The 19891-nt window shown below is 33.6% G+C and overlaps 1 protein-coding gene and 1 long non-coding RNA gene across 2 annotated transcripts; one reads left to right on the top strand and one right to left on the bottom strand.

The window, feature by feature from the left end:
* Positions 1–4: 4 nt before the first annotated feature.
* Positions 5–4007, bottom strand: LOC136063913 (disease resistance protein RPV1-like). Its single transcript, XM_065764941.1, has 6 exons — positions 3820–4007; positions 3345–3526; positions 2455–3080; positions 2036–2311; positions 507–746; positions 5–418 (listed from the first exon to the last, which is right to left on the bottom strand). The coding sequence occupies exons 1-6, from the start codon at positions 4005–4007 to the stop codon at positions 5–7; spliced, it is 1926 nt and encodes a 641-aa protein (XP_065621013.1).
* A 3360-nt stretch (positions 4008–7367) lies between these two features.
* Positions 7368–9691, top strand: LOC112033263 (uncharacterized). The gene is made up of 2 exons (XR_010625569.1): positions 7368–7726; positions 7807–9691. It is a non-coding gene; the product is annotated as an uncharacterized LOC112033263 (long non-coding RNA).
* The last annotated feature ends 10200 nt before the right edge of the window (positions 9692–19891 follow it).

The raw sequence follows: 19891 nt of genomic DNA, 5'->3' as shown, positions 1-19891 counted from the left end.
CTAATCACTGCGTGATCTCCTCGTTGCATTCGAAGTACTCCTCACAATCAGAGTCACCATGGGGCTTAAATTCTGCGAGCCTTTCAATTCTTTTTGGGTGTTGCACATCATTAGAGCTTCCTTCTCCACTAGGTCCAGAACCATCATAATCGTCACAAATTTGCTTTGCTTTTTTACCTTCCGCTACCATTGTCAAATTGTCAAAATTATGATGGAGAACATCCAAGTCTTCATAAGGAATGATGCTGGTGTTGCTACTCTGAGCCATAGTTCGATTGAGTTCTTCTATGTCTTTCTTGTATCCCATACGGAACCCGCATTTCTTCACTGTTATGTTTGAATTTTTGGTTTCAATTTTAATGCCATTCTCACTCAATTCATTTGCTTCACATTCCTTCAGAAATTCTTTGTCCTCCTTCTTAACATAGTATTGACGGAGCAAATAAAATAGCCAAATATGATAAACCAACTTTTAGGTGAGGAATGCTTAAGAAAGCAGACATTACTTTTCCATTTGCTATGAACTGAAAGGAACAGGATGATGGCCATATGAGAATAGAAGAAAATACAATGCAAACAACAATCCCCATCCACTCATCACATAAATGAGAAGAAGGTTCTTTTATATTCACTTCAGCCCCAATACTTTGATGGATAAACCACTTTGGAATTACACTTCCAGAAATAATCATGTCATATCTCCAATTGTATGATCTAGAATCATACCTACCATGACGAGAGAGTCCCTAAAACAAACAAAGCAGGTTGTTTATTACATACACAGAGAGAGAGAGAGAGAGAGAGAGAGAGAGAGAAGAGAGAGAGAGAGAGAGAGAGAGAGAGAGAGAGAGAGACCTGATGGTGCTTTCTTATCACTGCCAAAAAATGTCAATATAAATCTTGATGTCAGCCAGTTTACAACAATTTGAAAGATAAAGCTCTCCCTTACAAAAGGAATTAGGCTTTTGGAGATCTGGTACCGTTTCCAGTGAGGTACAACCATCTCCCCAAATTTCTACAATATCTACTGGAAGCTTTGGCAATGATCAAAGACTCGTGCAATTGTTCAAATACATCCTTTCTAACTTACATAGTTGACTGATGCTATCAGGAAGGCAAACAAAACCTATTCTCACTTAGATCTATTTCTTCTAAAGAGAATAAGCAACTAATATCATTAGGGATTTCCCCTAAGATTGCAGTCTTGTAGATCAATTCAGTCAAAGAATAAAACCTGATAGAGAGGACAAAACCACGGGATCTACAATTTTGGCCTTGAGAAAAATGGGAGGATATCATACCAAGATGTAGAGTGTAAATGATAAACCCCTTACAGCCACTAGAAAGATAGCACTTTAAGATTTTTTAGGAGACCCAATGGACAAGAAGCACCTCTCTATAGCAGTTCCACTCACATCTAGTTCCTCTACACTTTCAGCATTCCCACTTTCTCACTCTCAAGTTTTAGGCATTCCAACATTCCATCTTTAGCAACTTCAAATTAAAAATGCTGCTTGGTAGACACGTAAACTTTTGCAATCCCTACATTCATAAAACAGGCTAGTCAAATGCCAATTGATGTGGGTAATTTATTAATAGAAGTTCCATCCAAATAAAGCTCTAATACACGTGCATGTTTTCTCCAAATTCTGGAATCTTTTTTAGTTTTAAGCAACGAGAAAGAATAGAACCTCAAGAGACTCCATTTCGAACTTGCTTGGAAGAGTTTTGACATTTACAACGCCTTTTAGATAAGAAGAGTAAGCCTATTATGAACCAAAGTTGAAGGTAATCTCACGTAAATTTAAACAAATATTCAAGAACCATTTCCTCAAATTCAGGACTTTGATCAAATCAGGGGTTTCTATAAGGTCTGGAGACCTATTCATTTGGATGATTTTCAACTTCTCAAAAGACTATTAAAAGCAAAAAAAAAAAAAAAAAAAAAAAAAAAAAAAGAGAACAATTAGCTTCAATGAATCCCTAGAATTTAATGGAACTTAAATATAAATAAGTACAAGGATGCTTAAATTACCTTTGCTCCTTTCCAAAGTTGTTCAATGTAGCTACGGCACATGTAAAGTTCAACAAGCTCATTTGATTGGAAATTTAATGGCAAAGATTTTGAAGGGTACCCACTGCACTCAAGAAATATTAAGCTAATAGGAAGATGTTTGGGTTCGTGGAGAAGTTGAACATTACTAATAATGAGAAATTTAAGATTATGCATCTTTGAAAATGGATCTTGATTCCAATATACCTCCCTTGATTCAGGCAACTTAAGGATCATGCCTAGAATTGTTTCTGTTCCCTAATAATCATGAACAAAATGGTTTAGTGAATTGCAAAATGTATGATTATCAAATCTACACTAAGTTGAACTTTTTGAATAATATGATAGGATATATGCTCGAGTTTTCTAAATAACCTCTTACCATATTTTTTTGTTAGCACACTGTTAATGTCTTCAAATGACCATAGAATGCTACGCTTTCTAGGCTCTTCAGGAAACTCTTCATGAACTATTTTCTTGCCCATATCTTGTAGCAAATCATGCATCCACACTTGAAGGTCATTCATTTTTATGAGAGATTTATCAACTAGAACCTCTAATCCAACAACAAGGCAAAGGCCAAGATAATCTAGTATTTTTACTACACTACTTTTGTCCTCATAATTAAAGAAACATGCAATATAGAGGAATATTTTTTTCTCCATTTCATGTAGTCCATCATAACTTATTTTAAGTGCTTGGTGAATTGCACGTTCAAGAAATTCTTTAATCCGAATTAATGAACTTTTCCATTGATTGATGCTTCTACTAAACAAAAAGGAACCCATAATCTCAATGGCTAAAGGAAGTCCTTTAGTATATTCTACGACATCTTTGGATAGCTCTAGATAACCTTCAGGGGGATGGTCTTTTTTAAAAGCTTTCAAACTCAAAAGATGAAGAGCTTCATCATCAGTCAATGCTTCAGCTTCGCATATTTCATCTACTTCAAGTATACGTAGTAAATGCTTATCCCTTGTTGTTATGATAACTCTACTATCAAAACCAAACCAAGTATGCTTCCCAACTAAAATTTTCAACTAGTCTAATTGATCTACATCATCAAGAACGAGAATAATTCTTTTATGACATAATCTATTTTTGATAACGTAAAGTCCCTCATCAACATCTTGTATACTCATACTTTCATTTAATATTTTTTTAATAAGTTGTTGTTGCAATGGAATTAAACCATCTTTTTCACAAACCTCCCTGACATTAGAAAGAAAGCAACAAGCTTCAAACTTATTCGAAACCATACAAAAAACAACTCTAGTAAGAGTTGTTTTACCTATTCCCCCCATCCCCAAAACCCCAATAATGCGAAAATCATTAGAGCCTATAGCCAAACATGACTCCAAATCCTTCACTCGAGATTCTATTCCTACAAGGTCTTCAATATCTTCAAAGAATGCATAATTCAATTTTTTCCATAACTCTCCCACAATATCTTGGATAAGTTGTGCCTCGAACCTGTAAAGAAGTGAGAATGATATCTAGAAGTACCAGCCATAAATAGTACCAAAAAGAAAGTAGAGATCCAATGTTCTATTTTGTTGGCTAAACCAAGAAAATGTAAATAACTTGATGCAAGAAAAAATTTAAAGCAATACAAAAATGTAAATTAATTAGATCAAGTCAAAACAGAAAAGAAGCGCGAACATCTTTGTTGTTTTCATAAAGTTCAAAACAAGGCTCAAAGATAAGAAGAGTATTTATTTGAAGTTTGAACACTTAAAAGCAAGTAGTTTGTCAAATTGGTTTACCTATCCAATAGGTGCCATCCTTTGAGATTTGCCACTTCTCTTAAAGCAGTTCTCCATGTTTGCACTTTCGCTATGTCATCCTTAAAACGTTCTTCATGTTCAAAAAAGGCTTGGGCAAAGGCGCCTATTTGTTTTCGTACATCAGATGGATCCACATCATAAAAAATTGGCAAAACAGTCGTGGCCATCTCTTTCATGCATCCAATGATCTTTGCAATTTCATCCAAGCACCATGTTGAAGATGCAAAGTTTCTTGAGAGAATGACAATTACAAATCTCGATTCCTTTATTGCTTTCAAGAGTTCCGGTGAAATAGATTTTCCTATCTCAAGATTTTGGTTGTCTCTAAAGGTAACTATGCCCCTTTGTTTCAAAGCAACATATAGATGGTTTGTAAAATTAGTGCGGGTGTCCTCACCTCTAAAACTAAGAAAGACATCATATTTCTACCGAGTTGTTGAAGATGAAAATGATGATGAAGAAGAGGCCTTCTGAGAGCTAATGGAAGACATTGGAAATATGTTGGCCACAAGTATTGAGCTACAATAAAGATTATTAATAAAAAAAAGAAAAAGAAGAAAAAGAAGAAGGTAGTTTTCAATTAAAATTGAAAGAAAAATTAAAAAAAAAAAGAGAGAGAAAAAAGAAAAGAAAAAAAGAATGATTCGATATGGATCTTTTATTTTGAGGGAGTGAAAGGATAGAATAAAAGAGATGGATGTAAATTAAAAATGAAAACTTACAGATTTGATAAATGAATTTGCACTAGTGATTGTAAAGCTCAAAAGTATCTTAGAAACAACACATGATTCAATTCCTATTATATAATTGCTTTTTTAATAAAAGAATGACTATTATTTTTTCTTTTATTTGTGAGAATGTGAAAGAGAGACGAAAGGCATTGTTAGGTTCTAAGGTCTTAGGATTTTATGTATTTAAAACTTTAATTTGTAATGTTGGCAAACCATGATCAAAACAATGTATTTAATCTTGTTTAGGCTTGCTCAAAGTTGATTTATTATTGTAAAGTTGGAATTGAGTGGCTGCAGAAGTACTTGGGACTTTCGGCCTGGCTCGATCAATCAAAGAATAGACTCGATCGATCGAAAATCACACAGGTTGTTTTTTCTGCAGAATTTCCAACTCAGCCCTACTTCATTAAACGTTTAGGGTTTTATGTTTTTACCCTAGGTATATAAACTAAACCCTAGCCACGTTTTTGGGGGTTACTCCAATTGTATTGTTGCTCATACATTGCTGTTTTGTGTAAATCTCTTGTGAGATCTTTGAGGAGCTTTCCTTTACACAAAACTTAGGGTTTTCAAGTTGGAGATCTAATCTACATCTTGATGATCAACTTGGTTGCTACCATTGAAGCTTAAAGATACACAAGCGGGGGTGCTTGTAGCTGATTGAAGAATCCAAGAAAGAAGAAGTCCGTGGATTCGGAGATTGCACGTGGTCGTGTCAGTAAGTTCTACTGGTGGGTAGCATTAGGAAGTCAAGCGGGGAGCTTGTAGTCCTTCTGTATGAACTTCGATTCTTTCACATAGTGGATTCAGGTTTACCTTGAGGATAGCTAGGTCAAATCCTCCCCAGGTTTTTACCGTGTGGTTTCCTGGGTCATCATATCAAAAAAAAAAAAAAAAAAAAAAAAAAAAAAAAAAAAAAAAAACCAAACTTAGTTTCAGTGATCCTAGCCTTGTTGGGCATTCACATCCTCTATCCTCTGTTTTCAGTGAAGTCAAAAAAAATTTGTTTGTTTATTTTTTAAACAAATTGGATAACTTACGTTATTATGATTATTATTTATGCAGAAATTTATTTAACTAACCTTAAATCATTACAAAAGCAAAACCCAGGAAAAAAAATCTATATAACTAACATTAAATCATTGCAGAAATTTATTTGTAATTTAACAGTCACTGTTGGTATTAGAGGAGAAATTCATATACTATAAAACAAAATGTCAAAACCCAGGAAAAAAGAAATCTGTAAGTTCCTCCCATTTCCGTGTGCATTCTCATCATCCAAAGAGAAATTGAAACATATAAATAAATATAAAAAGAAAGAAAGAAAGAAATAAAGCAGAGAATTCACACAAAACATTGCATAAGAGAAGAGAGAGGACCTTGAGGATTCGAGTGGGCTTGAACGATTGGTGGTATAAAAAAAAAAACTCTCTGTTGGAGGAAAACTATTATAGTTTTATGTTGGAGAGTTGAGGAAAGTTGTAGGAAGTTTCGTTATTGGAACTGACTTTACTCGTGGGACCGGATAATTAATCAACTCCTAAAAAAATCGAAGTTATTGATTATTTTAGTTTCTCTCTACCAGCTCTGCTCCATTACAACTTACTATTAATTGTTTAAAGTTCATGTCTTTGTTAATACTATAGTATATACCCTTTTGCAGTGTTGGCCAGTTCGTGGTTGTTTTTATTTTTTGTGTATTTTTGTTGTTGATAGTTTGTGACTTTCTTTTAAAGGATAATTTGGAAATGTAAGATCTGTGCAAGTATCCACATTTAAAAAGTCATATTTCGCTCAGTTCTTTGTTCAGGTTTGAATGAGAAGATAGAGAATAGTATAACAGCCAGGAAGTATCGATAGGGATAGAGTAGACTCTAGGAAATCATGGGGTTCACGTTGGCAAAGTCGGTCCATGAAATGCACTTTAATCCCTAAAATATACTTTTTTGTATCCTTGAAAAATTGTAATGTTTTGAGAAAGAATGACAAGGATCGATACACACATGAATCGTTTTTTGGCACATTGAAACAAAAAGGAACAAAAACTACAGAAGAAGAAAAGAGTACAAAATTAGTGGCAGAGAATGGCTCTCTCTTCATGGTTAATTGCCTTGATCCTAGAGTCCATAGACCATAAAATAGAGACAAAAGACACCGAGAAGTACTTTATCTGCCTGAATCGAGTAAGGTTGAATGAAATTAATATTAAGGGACACGTCAAACCAGATTTCTGTAGATGTTGAGGGAAAAAAAAATGGCTTAAGGTTTATCTTTCACACAAAGGACACAATTCTTGAGTCCAGATATATCTTCTCAATCCTACAAAAATGGTTCAAAGTTTAGCGTCCTCACTTAAGCTTGTGTCCGTAAGATAAATAACAGACCTGCTCGCTTGGTTTCTACAATTCCTAGCATGCAACAGCCAGAATACTTTTTCATCCAAATAAGGCACAGAGTTAGAAAGATTCCTTAAAAGCATGTCAAAAGCACAAAAGTCATATATGGTAAAAACATGCATAATCAAAGAGCAATGCTATTAATATTAGCAGCTGATTTTCTCTATATCCACTCCACTCCTAAGAAATATGAAAGTTATTGGCTTTTTTCTCTCCAGGTCTCTATTTTCTACCGGAGTATGTCTTCTGTCTGCTACCACAACTTTGGCCATAATTTGCCTACATGAGGAGTCGTATGTGGTAGAAAAAAATATGATGAATCTATATGGGTCCACAATTACACCACCCATAACTCTATACATATATAAGTTGCGACAAAATCATGAGAGTGGTTGAGGTATCAGATTTACTGAGAAATTATTAGGTAGTCTAGACTACAAGGCCAGCATGCTGACTTTGTACTTCCAGCTAATAAAAATGTGACAAGTAAGATAAAGTGTTGACATCAAATCATAGGAAACCAAGTCAAATCTCAGCCCCTAAGTTAATCCAACGGTGGAGACACATCCTAAACCCACCTCTTTGTTTCTCAATTATTTCAAAAAGGAAACTTTCACTCTCAACACCGCCGTTGCCGCTGCCACCATCACCTTTATGTGACGCCGAGTTGTCGCACCAACCACTGCCTTGGCCTCTCTCCCCAACGATTCCTTGTGCTCTCTTTCAACCCAACTGCGACGTCGCCGACACCACTGCCGAGTAAGTTTTCTGTTTCTCTTTATCTCAGTCTTTTTTTTTTTTTTTTAAAGGATTTTTTAATGAGCTCTGTTTGTTTGCAGGGAAAGCGAAGAAAAGTAAGATCTGTTTTGTGGGGTTCATGGGTTGTGTTGATCTGCTTCTCTTTCAAAAGCTATGGGATTTATGGGTTTTTCATGTTGTTTGGTTCCGTGGTCTGCTTGGCTTTGATTCTTGAGTTGTACTCTGTAGCCTATAACAGTGCAGTCATGTATAATTTTGAATTGTAACATTGCTTTCTCTTGTAGTGATGTTTCAATTTCAAATGAAATGATTACTGTAATATTAATATATATGTATATAAGAAATCCATAATTTACTGGAAAATAAAAAAAATCCATATGATTTGCATAAGTTAAGAAAAAAGACATGAAATACAACATATAATAAAAGCATGAGTGATTTTTATAAGCATAATTAGCCTTGTATTATTAAGAACCATTAACTGGGAGATGTAAGTGCCTGCAAGTGCTTTAGGTTCTTTTAATGGAACTTCAATTAACCCAAAGGTGAACAAATGTTAAGCAGGAAGATTGTAGGCAGTGTCCAATTAGGTCCTTCGACCTTAGCTTTCAAATTTTTAAAAAGTTCAAATTTCAAACTTGAAAGTTTAATATAAAAGGCATTGAATCTTGTTACACAGATATAGAATTACTTTAGACAACAATGTGATATAAAAGAAATGAACTTTGAGTGCATTGTCTCTTTTTAAAATGCCATGGTTGTACACACCATCTGAGAACTCACTGCATTGTCTATAGAAGACATAGATATTGTGAATAATTAGTTCTACTAAAGGTTTTTTTTTTTCATCAATATCTCTCTTTTCAACAGGTAATCATTAGGTGTACTACTATTCTGATGCTATATTTCATCATCGAGTATTTTTTTTTTTTTATGTTTCTCTTGAGGATTTTTTTTTGTGTGTGTGTGTGTGTGTGTGTGTGTGGATGTGGTTTGGGTGGTCTTCTTCTGCAATGTGAATGTTGCACATTTTCAAATGGGGTCTTGATTTTGCCAAAGATGTGCTCATAGACAGCATTGTTTCTACTTTTATTCCCCTTCAATTACCTGATATTAAGAAGTTTGTGAAAATCCCACTTGTTGGCAAAGTCCATATTTTTTCTTCCAAATATTACAATTTTTCATGTTGATATTGCTTCTTCATATATTAATACTGGAGAGATAGGCATTGTCTTAGTTGCTTTGGTTACCACTACAAATTTGAGCATGACTTGGCTGTATTCTTAAAGCATTTGGTTGGTTTGATTTGCAATTACAGATAATGGTGGGCATCCGATCAAGTATACAACTAGGCTTTTTATTTGACTTCTGCTCTAATTGCAGTAAATGATTGATAAATTCCTGAATTATGGTAGATTTAGTTTTTCTTCTATTGGGTTGCCTTTGTCACAATCTATATTTAACCAAGCTTGAAATAAGGGCTGTTATGATTCCAAAAGGTGTGGGCTGTGTGGGGTACTAGAAAAGTGCTTATAGCTACTATGATTCAAATTCCAATCGAATTGCTGGTCTATCTCACTTGAAACCAAATGAATCATATAGGATTTTTGCTAGTAAATAGAGGATTGGTCTTCTAGGATGTTACTGTGCAAATTGAAATTTGTTTTTTAACCTTGCAGGATGATAGGCCCCAGCCAAGCTACATTGCCAGAAAAGGTTTTGAAGCATTCATGAGAGATTGAAGTCATTTATCTTTGAAGTTAGCGGGACTAATTTTCAGTTTTACTAAAGTTTTAGATTTGATACATGTTAACTTATTTTTAAGTAATGAGGCAAAAAAAATTGAGTATTATGTTTTATTGTCCAATTTTGACACTTGAGTATCTTCATTTATACATACAAATCCATTACAAGGATGTATAGTACAAACCAAGAGAATATAATAAAATGCAGTTATTCTTTTCAGTATCTATAATGATTGTTTGTGATTCTTTTGAAATGTTATGAAGCCAATTATGGTTGTTTTAATTTCATAAAGAAGATGGTAAGAGAGTTTATTGTCTTTGGACATTTTTTGTTCATCAAGATTAGTAGGCAACACATAATTGAGTAACCAATTTATTGGTCATGTCATAGAGTATATAAGACACCTAGCAAATCAGTTAAAAGGCTGATCCTTTGAGCACACATGCAGAGATGTGAATTATGAAACTCATAAACTTCTTGCAAGACATGCACAATTCTAGTAAGATGAGATCATATGGCTGGAAGAAATTTCTGACTGTATTGCAAATATCATTCATGATGATGTCTTGTAATGGGCTTTGAAGTTTTATAAAAAGTACACTCTCTCTCTCCCAAAAAAAATGACAAATGCAATATTAAAACAAAACACACATAAAAAGAAAAAGAAAAAGAAAAATTGTTCCAAAACTGAACAAATTCAATTGAAATGATGAATTTGATTACAAGGCCAATTTTCCCACCATTAAAAATACATAATTCATGCAAAAAATAAAATAAAATAAAGGAAAAAATTTGGGCTTCAAGTTCATTTGCTTTGTTGATCTCAAGTGGAACAACTATAAGTACTTATCAAAAAAAAAGAAAAAGAAAAAAAGGTGGCCCTACTATAGGTGCCATCAACTCTTGTCCAAAGGCTACCTATTACCATCTAAGAATATTAAGCATTTGTATTGCCTGCCTTATGTACATGTTTAAACTCAACACTGCAAAAAAAAGGCCATCTCATCTTTGACATTATGTAATAGATGACCAAAGCTTATGTATTGAATTTGATTGAGTAGAATTGAATACACCAATAGCCAAACACATTCAATGTTTAAATCCTGTAAGTCAAGTTCTTGACTAGAACGAGAGCACCTTCAAAGCCCTTGAATAGCTTCATAGTTGGCTCACTCCATTGTTGCACAACAAAGGTGTGGAAATAAGCAAAGCAAAGAGTGACAAACTTGAGCAAGCCAAATACACAAAAGAATCAGTCCTTAAAATCTGGTATCAAGATTTTGCAATCAAGCATCAATTTCAAAATGCCACTCCCGACCACACAAATTCATAGCTAAAGTCCAACAAACCAAGTAATGAGACAAAAATTTCTAACATCCTCATGAATACCATATAATAGGTTTAAGATAAAATAGCAAATTATAGCAGAACTATAGAAATGAAACAAAAAAAAAAAAAAAAAAGCGAACTTTTTTTAGAATCAATTACGTCTATCAAAATCTATTATTAGGTACAACTTTGTTCATAACATTTAAAATATAAAAATGAACTAAAATGCAGGATAGAATTACAGCTTACAAGACTAGCTTCTATGACAATGACCCACTTCAAATTTTCCCATCAAAGAAAGACTCAAAAGGTGAAAATGAGATACACCCAACTAATAAACAAATACTTGCTTCTTTTTTTCTATATCATTGTTGCAATAGCAGAAAGCCAGAAACATAGAGACTACACAGAACATTCTCATGCAAATGAAACTTGGGTGGGGTATCAAAACAAGCCATAAGTCCCATAGCTTTTGGAAATAATAGTACCATAACATGCTTCAGAAATATATAAAACTATATTATAAGATTCTTGTATTGTTGCAAAGTACCTAGTAAAAATTAAAGATTAAAAAATTTATAAACTATCATAAAAATTAAAGATAAATCCGATTTTATTTTTGGAAGAAAGCCAAAAAAAAGAAAGACACCAATATAAAAGATTAAAACTATCATAATCAGATGTGATAGATGGATTTCATTACTTAAACAACATGCCATTATTTTTCATAAAAACAACACAAGATGCAAGAAAAGAACAAATTACCAAACAAATCTAGTTACTCAATATTCAATTGTCATAAAATGACGCTATCTATAGGAAACTCATCCGACTAGCTACTGATAGAGAGGCAAAAGTTGTAAATTGAGGCAACGATTTATACCCAATAAACCATTTTAGTTTACACTATAGAAACATCCATAGTTATCATTAAGTTCTATTTTCTCAAACTGCTCATGCGCAAAATTATCAAACATATGAACACATGTGAAAAGGGAAAAAAGACTAATGCACTCACAAAGACCTCCTTCAAGGAAAAGCTCGGACTCACAGGTCAGTAATAGAAATAAAGATCAAAAAACGTAACAGTTTAACCAGGCCAAAGACATAAAGAACAAGAACCAAAAGGAAATATTTGAAACAAAAAGAACATGAAATTGCAATTGAAATCCAACGTATTGATTCTCATATCTACAAGGTTTGGATTGCCCATCAATCATCCGTACCCAAAGACATGGGGTGAAAGAATGAGAGAGAAAAACATACACTTCATCTATTCAGGACAAGGAAACACGGAGGAGTCTTGCGGCAATGAGCAGGGCAGTGCCCATTTCTTTGTCAACAGTAGCATATCCTTTTGCAGTGTTGGGCAGTTCCTGGTTGTTTCTAAATAGATTTTATTTTTGGTGTTTATTTTTTTTGATAGATTTTAATTTTTGTAAAGGATAATTTGGGAATGTGAGCTCTATGCAAGTATCCTCATTTAAAAAGTCGCATTTCACTTGGTTATTTGGTCAGGTTTGAAATTTTGTTAGTAGCAGAGAAGATAGAGAATAGTACAAATTCTATAGAATAAAACAGAATGGTCAGTCTTAGTTAGTTCTGAGGTTTGGTGGTGCGTCAGAGAGTTGCATCAACAGCAAGGAAGTATGCGGTTTAAATTCTAGGAAATCATGAGTTCACCCAGGCTAAGTCGGTCCATCAAACACACTTAATCCCTAAAATATACTTTTTGGGACATTCTGGCATTTTACCCCCTTTTATTTTTTTAATTGGCAAAATGCCCCTGTTTCGAAACTATATAGGTGCGTGCTCCTGTTTCGATACTCAATGACCCTAAAATCGAGTTACTTAAAGTACTCGATTGGTTTAAAATCGAGTTATGCCCGATCAAACTTTAAAAAAAAAAAAAAAATTCATGAAACTCGAGTAAATGGAAATCGAGTTCTAAAACGTCACTATAGGGCTTAAAAACGTCACTATAGAGATAAAAAAAATGCCGCTATAGGGCCACTGAAACCTGGTATAAAATTTTTTTCCAGAAAAACGCCACTATAGGGCTTAAAAACGTCACTATAGGGCTTAAAAACGCCGCTATAGGTCTCCCTGAATATTGGGCGATCACACTTGTAAAATTTTTTTGCATGGAACTCGATTTCCCTAAGCTCGAGTTACATGCAATTTTTTTTTTTATATTTTTTTTTTAAGTTTGATCAGGCATAACTCGATTTTCTACAAATCAAGTATTTCATTGAAACTCGATTTTAGGGTAATCGAGTATTGAAACAGGGGCATATCCCTATATAGTTTCGAAATAGGGGCAAATTGCTAAATAAAAAAACCATTAGGGGCAAAAGGCTAGAATGTCCTATACTTTTGTATCCTTGAAAAATACTAATTTTTGAGAAAGAATGACAACGATCGACACACACATATAAATCGTTTTTTGGCACATTGAAACAAAGGAACAAAAACTACACAAGAAGAAAAGAGTACAAAATAAGTGGAAGAGAGAGGCTCTCTCTTCATAGTTGCCTTGCTCCGAGAAGTCCATAGACCAAAAAATAAAGACAAAAGACACCGAGAAATACTAAATGCTCTCTAAATTGCCCTTGACACCCTTCCATGCCTGAAACGAGTAAGGTTGAATGAAATTAATATTAAGGGACAGATCAAACCAGATTGCTGTAGATGTCGAGGGGGGAAAAAAATCCTCAGTCCTACTATGTCTTCTCAATTCTGCCCTCACAGGATGAGCATTCAATAAAATCCTCCAAATAAAGACGATCATTTAAGAAGGTAATTATGACAGACAAAATGGTTCCAAAGTTCAGTGTCCTCACTTAACCTTGTGTCAGTAAGATCAATAACAGACCTGCCCACTTAGTTTCTACAATTCCTAGCATACAACAGCCAGTATACTTTTTCCACTATGATAATGATACATCCTGCTAAATAATAAACCCAATGGGAAGAATATGAGAAAACTTTAATTCTAGATGTANCCCTGTCTCGTTACAACCTATACTTGAACTCCTCTGTCCCAACGACGAGAAATCTATCTGTTACCAAAATGATAAGTATCATGTGTGGAGCCCAATGAGCAAATGAACCCAAAAGTGGCCCAATACAACCAAGCCTAATTATGACCCAAAAATCAAGCCCCAAATCCCATTTCTAATCTAATTTGGCCGAGGCTTACAAAAGGTGTGTACCCTGGGTATATAATGCATACACACCCAATCTATAGCGTACACACCTTCTAGACAGAAGTCTCAAATCACTCCATTTCCATTTTGGTGAGATCCTAAGGCAACTAGCACGATAAACTAGCTGCCCAAACGTCCCACCAAACCCTATAACACTAGTTCCCCTATAAAAATACCATCATTTTCACCATCCAAAGGGTCCAGACTCTTCCATCAACCAAAAATTTGCTAAAATACCGTCCCAAACCCTAAATTAAAGAGTTGAAGGCTAGAAGGGTAGAAATAACCCTAGCCAAGTAGTTCCAAATTGTTTTGCTCCACATACATAGCTACTATAGGTAGTTTCAATCAAGAGGCTGGTCATCAATAACACTATAAGTGCTACGAGGAGGAGATGTGGGTATTTCCCATGATCCATATTCTCCCCCTCGAATCCTATTTATTTTGTGTTTTTATGTTATTTTAATTTTCTAATATGTTGTTCCTATACCATAGCATGTTCTATGCCTGTTGCCTACTTCATTTTCCTTGAGCTTCTTCAAATCTGTCAAAAACCCAAGAATCTACCTTAGGATGTGTCCCCATGAAATGATGTTTGTATGCACCATCATATCTACATACTCATGTTTTAGATGGCTAGCGTTCATGTTTTGGTCTATTTTTTGAGAATATGTCTAAAGCCCAAATATGTACACCAATAGAAGGATGCGTATGCAACTTTCTTGCAGCGTATGCCAATATAGGCAAAATTTAGACTTCTTGTTTTTTGTTTCATTTGTTTTTCTTAATGCCATGTTTTATTATCTTTCCTTAACTATTTCATTTGCTTTAAATGTATGTTTGCGGTCTTGTTTGTTTCATTTTGTATCACATGTAATAAAACCCAAAATACTTAAAAGAACCTCTCTTTTCTTTCTCTCTTGAATCTATAACCCTAAAGCATATTCTCCTTCTCTCCTATCCACTCTTTAATTATGATTTGAACCCCGCAAGGTAATTAAAAGAATTAGAGATAATTAAGGAAGACTTTTGACTCATAATGCTAAATACTCTCTAAAAACCTCAAGTCAATGATTAATTAAATTCCAATTAATTTTGGAAGTTAATTATTTATTTAAATATAGAGGAAAATAGCATTCAATTAAAGCTTAACTAGAAGAAGATATCTTAAAAGCTTCAAAGTAATTGAGGTAATTTAGTTGAACTTAAATGGAAACATAAAAGTCAAATCAATCCTTCATCAATTAATCAAGATTCAAGTTGATCCTTAAAACATGGAAAATCATTCATGATGAACAAAAATCATTTAAGTTTATATAAGGGAAGATACTCAAACTTTAATGAAGACTTGATCACCCACCACTGAACAAAGCTCTTAACCTTGGTTGGTACTATCATGTAGGGACGGACCCAAGATTTTTAGTTTGGGGGGAAGGATAAGTGAAAAAAAAAAATGGTTACTAAGTATTTGATTTTCCCAAGATCTACAAATTAAATAAGAATTACATATATTATCTCTCACAAAAGGACTAATTGTATTAATTATAAATCTAATATTTTTCAATTTATAGATTTACTAGTTTTCAATTATAAATTTATCTAATTTAAAACTGTTAGTTATTGTATGAGTTAGCAATGTGGGCAAGTAATATTTTTATTTTATTATGTATTTTTCTTTGTCTCTTTATCTCCATCATTTTTTTTTTCTTTTTTTTTTCTTTTTTCTAAATTTGTTTTGTAACCGTAGGTTAAAACTTAAAATGGGTAATGGGTTTTAATTTTTTTGGGTTAGGCTAATAATTTTTTTTTTTTTTTGGTCTGGGGGGGGGGGGGGGGGGCCTGGGCCCATCCTTGCTAACATGCATGTGTCTTGTACACATGCATGATTGGTATAAACATGCACACACTTTAATGTTGTTGTTTTGATGTTGTCCATGTTTGTATGGTGCTGATTTAAGTATGATGCCATTAGTTGTTTGCCTTTATCTGTACCTATCTCTCCATGTGCTTACTTGATCACATGTTTTACATGTTTTTCCCTTTTTATCTCACATGACATTTAGATCGCTCCCTAGGCTTTAGATACAATCATGCATCTGTTTAAGCCTTTAGGATACCTTATACCCCCATCTAGTTATTCAACGATATATGAAGGCCAATTATGGCTGGGTAGGTTTAGGGTGTCTAAGCTCTTCCTATCTTGTACCTTAACTCCGGAGTTAGTTCAGTAGAAAGACCTTCATGAAGTCATGTTTTGATTCCTAAAACTATAACCAGGTGGCGACTATGTCATCTCTTTATAAGAGGCTTTGCATACTCCCTGGTTCGCATTGGCTTCGAGTCTCAAACCGCTTTTAGGGAGGTTAAATACCGCTCATCCCACTTTTATGAAAAGGAACCAACATGCCAATATGTCATAGAAGGAAATACGATTCACATAACTTACATATGGAGTGTCAGTTGGTTGATTGAGTACATGCTTGTCAATTAGTCCTTAGGTCAACCTCGACGGGCGACTAAGACCCTTATCAAATAGTTAAACCTTGCCAGTCACTTTGCCTTAGAGAAATGTTCACTATCAATGAGGATTATTATTTATCATCAAGATAAGATACCAATTGAAATTTATTGTAGGTGAGGTTCGAATCTCAAATCTCTTATTCAATAACAAGAGACTTTATCGATTCAGAAAATTGAAACCCACCATTAAATTGTTAGTTTTGACCTTTATATATATATATATATATTGTATGAGACATTTTTTTTTTTTAAAGAACAACCCTTATATATATATATATATATCATTTTATTCAAGCAATTGAGTTTTTCATTTATTAGAATTTAATATTTAGGGAAAATGTTGTTAGGTGTTTTTTTATTTTTCTTTTTTTAACAGTTATGGAGACACTGATTCTGAAGGGAAAAAAAAAAAAAAAAAAAAAACGACAACGATAATAACTATACAATTATTTGATTTTATACGTAAATGAATATTAAGCGAACCCCATAGTGAGTATATATATAATTATATATGGGTATTTTAAGAAATGTGATTGAAATATGATTCCATTCTATCATAAAATCATGATATATCAACTGTGAAGTACATATTCATGGTTCTATCTGTGTTATTATTAAAAATATGCATAGAAATAGTTATTCCATTACATCTTTTTTTTTTTTTTTTTTTTTGTAATACTTATTCTTATTTCCAAATAATTATCATTATAATGTACCAAACATGCCTTCCCAATGTATATACACTAAAACTTTCTGAACATCAATACTAAACCCTTACTTCAATATATCTTCTCCCTCTTTGCCTACCAATAAATGAAAAATAGTCCAATTGACATTCCATCACCATTGAGGGCTAGTGACCGTGGATTTGATGTCGCGGATGTGTGAGGTTAATTTATTATAGGAAAAAAAAAATCATATGTCCACTTTATACTTAATGCAGTTTGATGAGGGGCACTCGATTTGTGAACACCTACCAAAATTATAGAGGCTTGATGGCATGCGGGCGGGGAAGATCCTCCGATGCTTTAGAGTTGGTGAGGATGCTAATTATATGATGGTTGGGGATTGAATTAGTATGACATTCTAGGGGTTTGATCTTATCAAATATCTTATCTTTAATTACGATCGGGGCCATCTTCATCTATTTTTTGATTATCCCATACCCGTTATGGAATTGGAGGCATGAAACATGAAGGTGATTATGAGATACCTGGATCTTTCCTTTAGGTGGAGTTTGGTACATGGAAATTCACATTACTCCTAGGCCCTGGCATCTAGATTACTGGGAATGTGATGCCTTGTAATGTGAGATTATAATGTTTGGTTTATTCCTAGGAATCTTAAATGAATTATTTATTTTTTCCATACTATTCTTAGATTTGTAAATGCAATATCAAGTTTTTTTTTTTTTTTTTCAATACTCCTACCAAATAAATAATTAAAAACAAAATATAAACTATAAATTATGGCAAATTCATTAAAACTATAGTCTAAAATTTCAAAATGACAAGTACAATACAAAAATAACTATTTAAATTATTTTTCTTTATCAAAAATCACATCATCATGTCTTGTTAATAAAGATAAATAATTTATTTTACTTTAGTATCTAATCAATCCCAAATAGGAGATATAAAATGGGAAATTTTTTTAATTCTTAACCATAATTTTAAAAAGAACTTAATCCATAACTAAACAACCTGACAACGTTTATTAGACCTTAGAAGTAACAATAAAAATAAAGTAGTTCATCAACAATGAAACAAATGTATTTATTACATATATAATGTATTCACCCCTACATCTGTGAGCACTTGAATAACATAGTCATACCTAATGTCCCCAGGCAATGAGTAAAAATAATCTCATTTACGTGTATCAGCTATTGTGGGCGCAATAGGGGGAGTACACCTCGGCTGAGTGGACTGTGGCAGAGAAAAATTGAGTCATCATCTAGATTAGGTTTAGGAACCATAAATATAGTGTCCTTATGGAAGGATTGATCTTTACTAGAGTACATGTCCAAAGTTTATGTATAGGGATGGGAAGGTGTCAGGCACCCAACCCCACTCAACCCGTAGGTCAACCTCCATTCATTGTATTCCAAATCTTAATCCCATCAAAAGTTCCTCTAACATGTTATTTTAAACTCACACACACTAACATGCAAAACATGGCCAATGTCCCACACTCGTCCACAGCATAAAAACCCTACCATTCATCTACCAAAATATAAGTATATCACAAGGCAGAAACATTAACAAGGCATTAATCATCAAGTATATTCAATCATTCAAACATAGCATCATGGTATTCATCAATCAAGGAGTCCAATTATCATATTCAAAGATGCATGTTCGTATGCATGACTTACCTTCACTTACCTCGCTACACCATAACACCTTAGCACCTATGCATCAATGCATGTTCAAGACATAAGCCCTAATTACCAATTCAACAATCAAAGCATGTGAAACATGTTATTCTACGAACTCTAGACCTAAACATATGAAAAATAGACTCAACAAGACCTAAATATGTGATTAAAACTAATCAAAACAAACAAAATAATAAGAACCCTAAATCTGCATTTTCGGGCATGAGTATGCACATGCATACATAGGGTATGCGTGTGCATCCCAACTGTATGTGTACGCATACTTTGAGTATGCGTATGCAGAGCATATGCACACATACACGCCCAGAAACACAGTTTCAGAACAACAAACAAAACAGCAATTTAACAAACCCTAGCATGCTTCTAATATAAAACTAAACAACCTAAACTAACCAAAAAAAAAAAATTATTCTTATACACGCATTGGATCTAACAACAAACAAGAGCAACACTTGACACATCAAAACGTGTTCATTAATATATTCAATCATTCAACTCTCTCATCAAAATATGGTGAGACACAACAACTCAAAATAAAATAAATCAAATTATATTTCTAAGCATGTATAACATATAAATCAATTAAGAACAATAAGAACACAAGTTATAAAAGCTCTAAATTAAGGAAAAGCCATGAAGAGAGACTCACCTTGTTTATGGAACACCACTTGATTGATATTTAATCAGCTCCTCAATGCCTACACAACAAGATTCAATGAGATATCAAGGAAATCAAATGATTCAATAGTTTAGGTAATCACTACTCAAGAAAAAAAAATGGGTTTGAAAAGGTTTTGAGAAATCCGCTTGAGAACAAGTTTCTGCCTTAGTTTTGTGCTAGAAAAAGGTTTTGAATCTCTATCCTAAAAACAAGGTAGCTGCTGCCCTAGGGTTTTGAAGAGAGAAAATAGGGTTTAGAAAGCAAAGAAGCACTCTTTTTAGCTAGGGTTTGGAGGCATA

The sequence above is a fragment of the Quercus suber genome, unplaced genomic scaffold (genome assembly GCF_002906115.3).
Source record: "Quercus suber isolate HL8 unplaced genomic scaffold, Cork oak 2.0 scaffold_594, whole genome shotgun sequence".
In the NCBI taxonomy this organism is placed as follows: domain Eukaryota; kingdom Viridiplantae; phylum Streptophyta; class Magnoliopsida; order Fagales; family Fagaceae; genus Quercus; species Quercus suber.
Note: the sequence above shows the minus strand (reverse complement) of the source record. Positions and strands in the feature narration are given on the sequence as shown.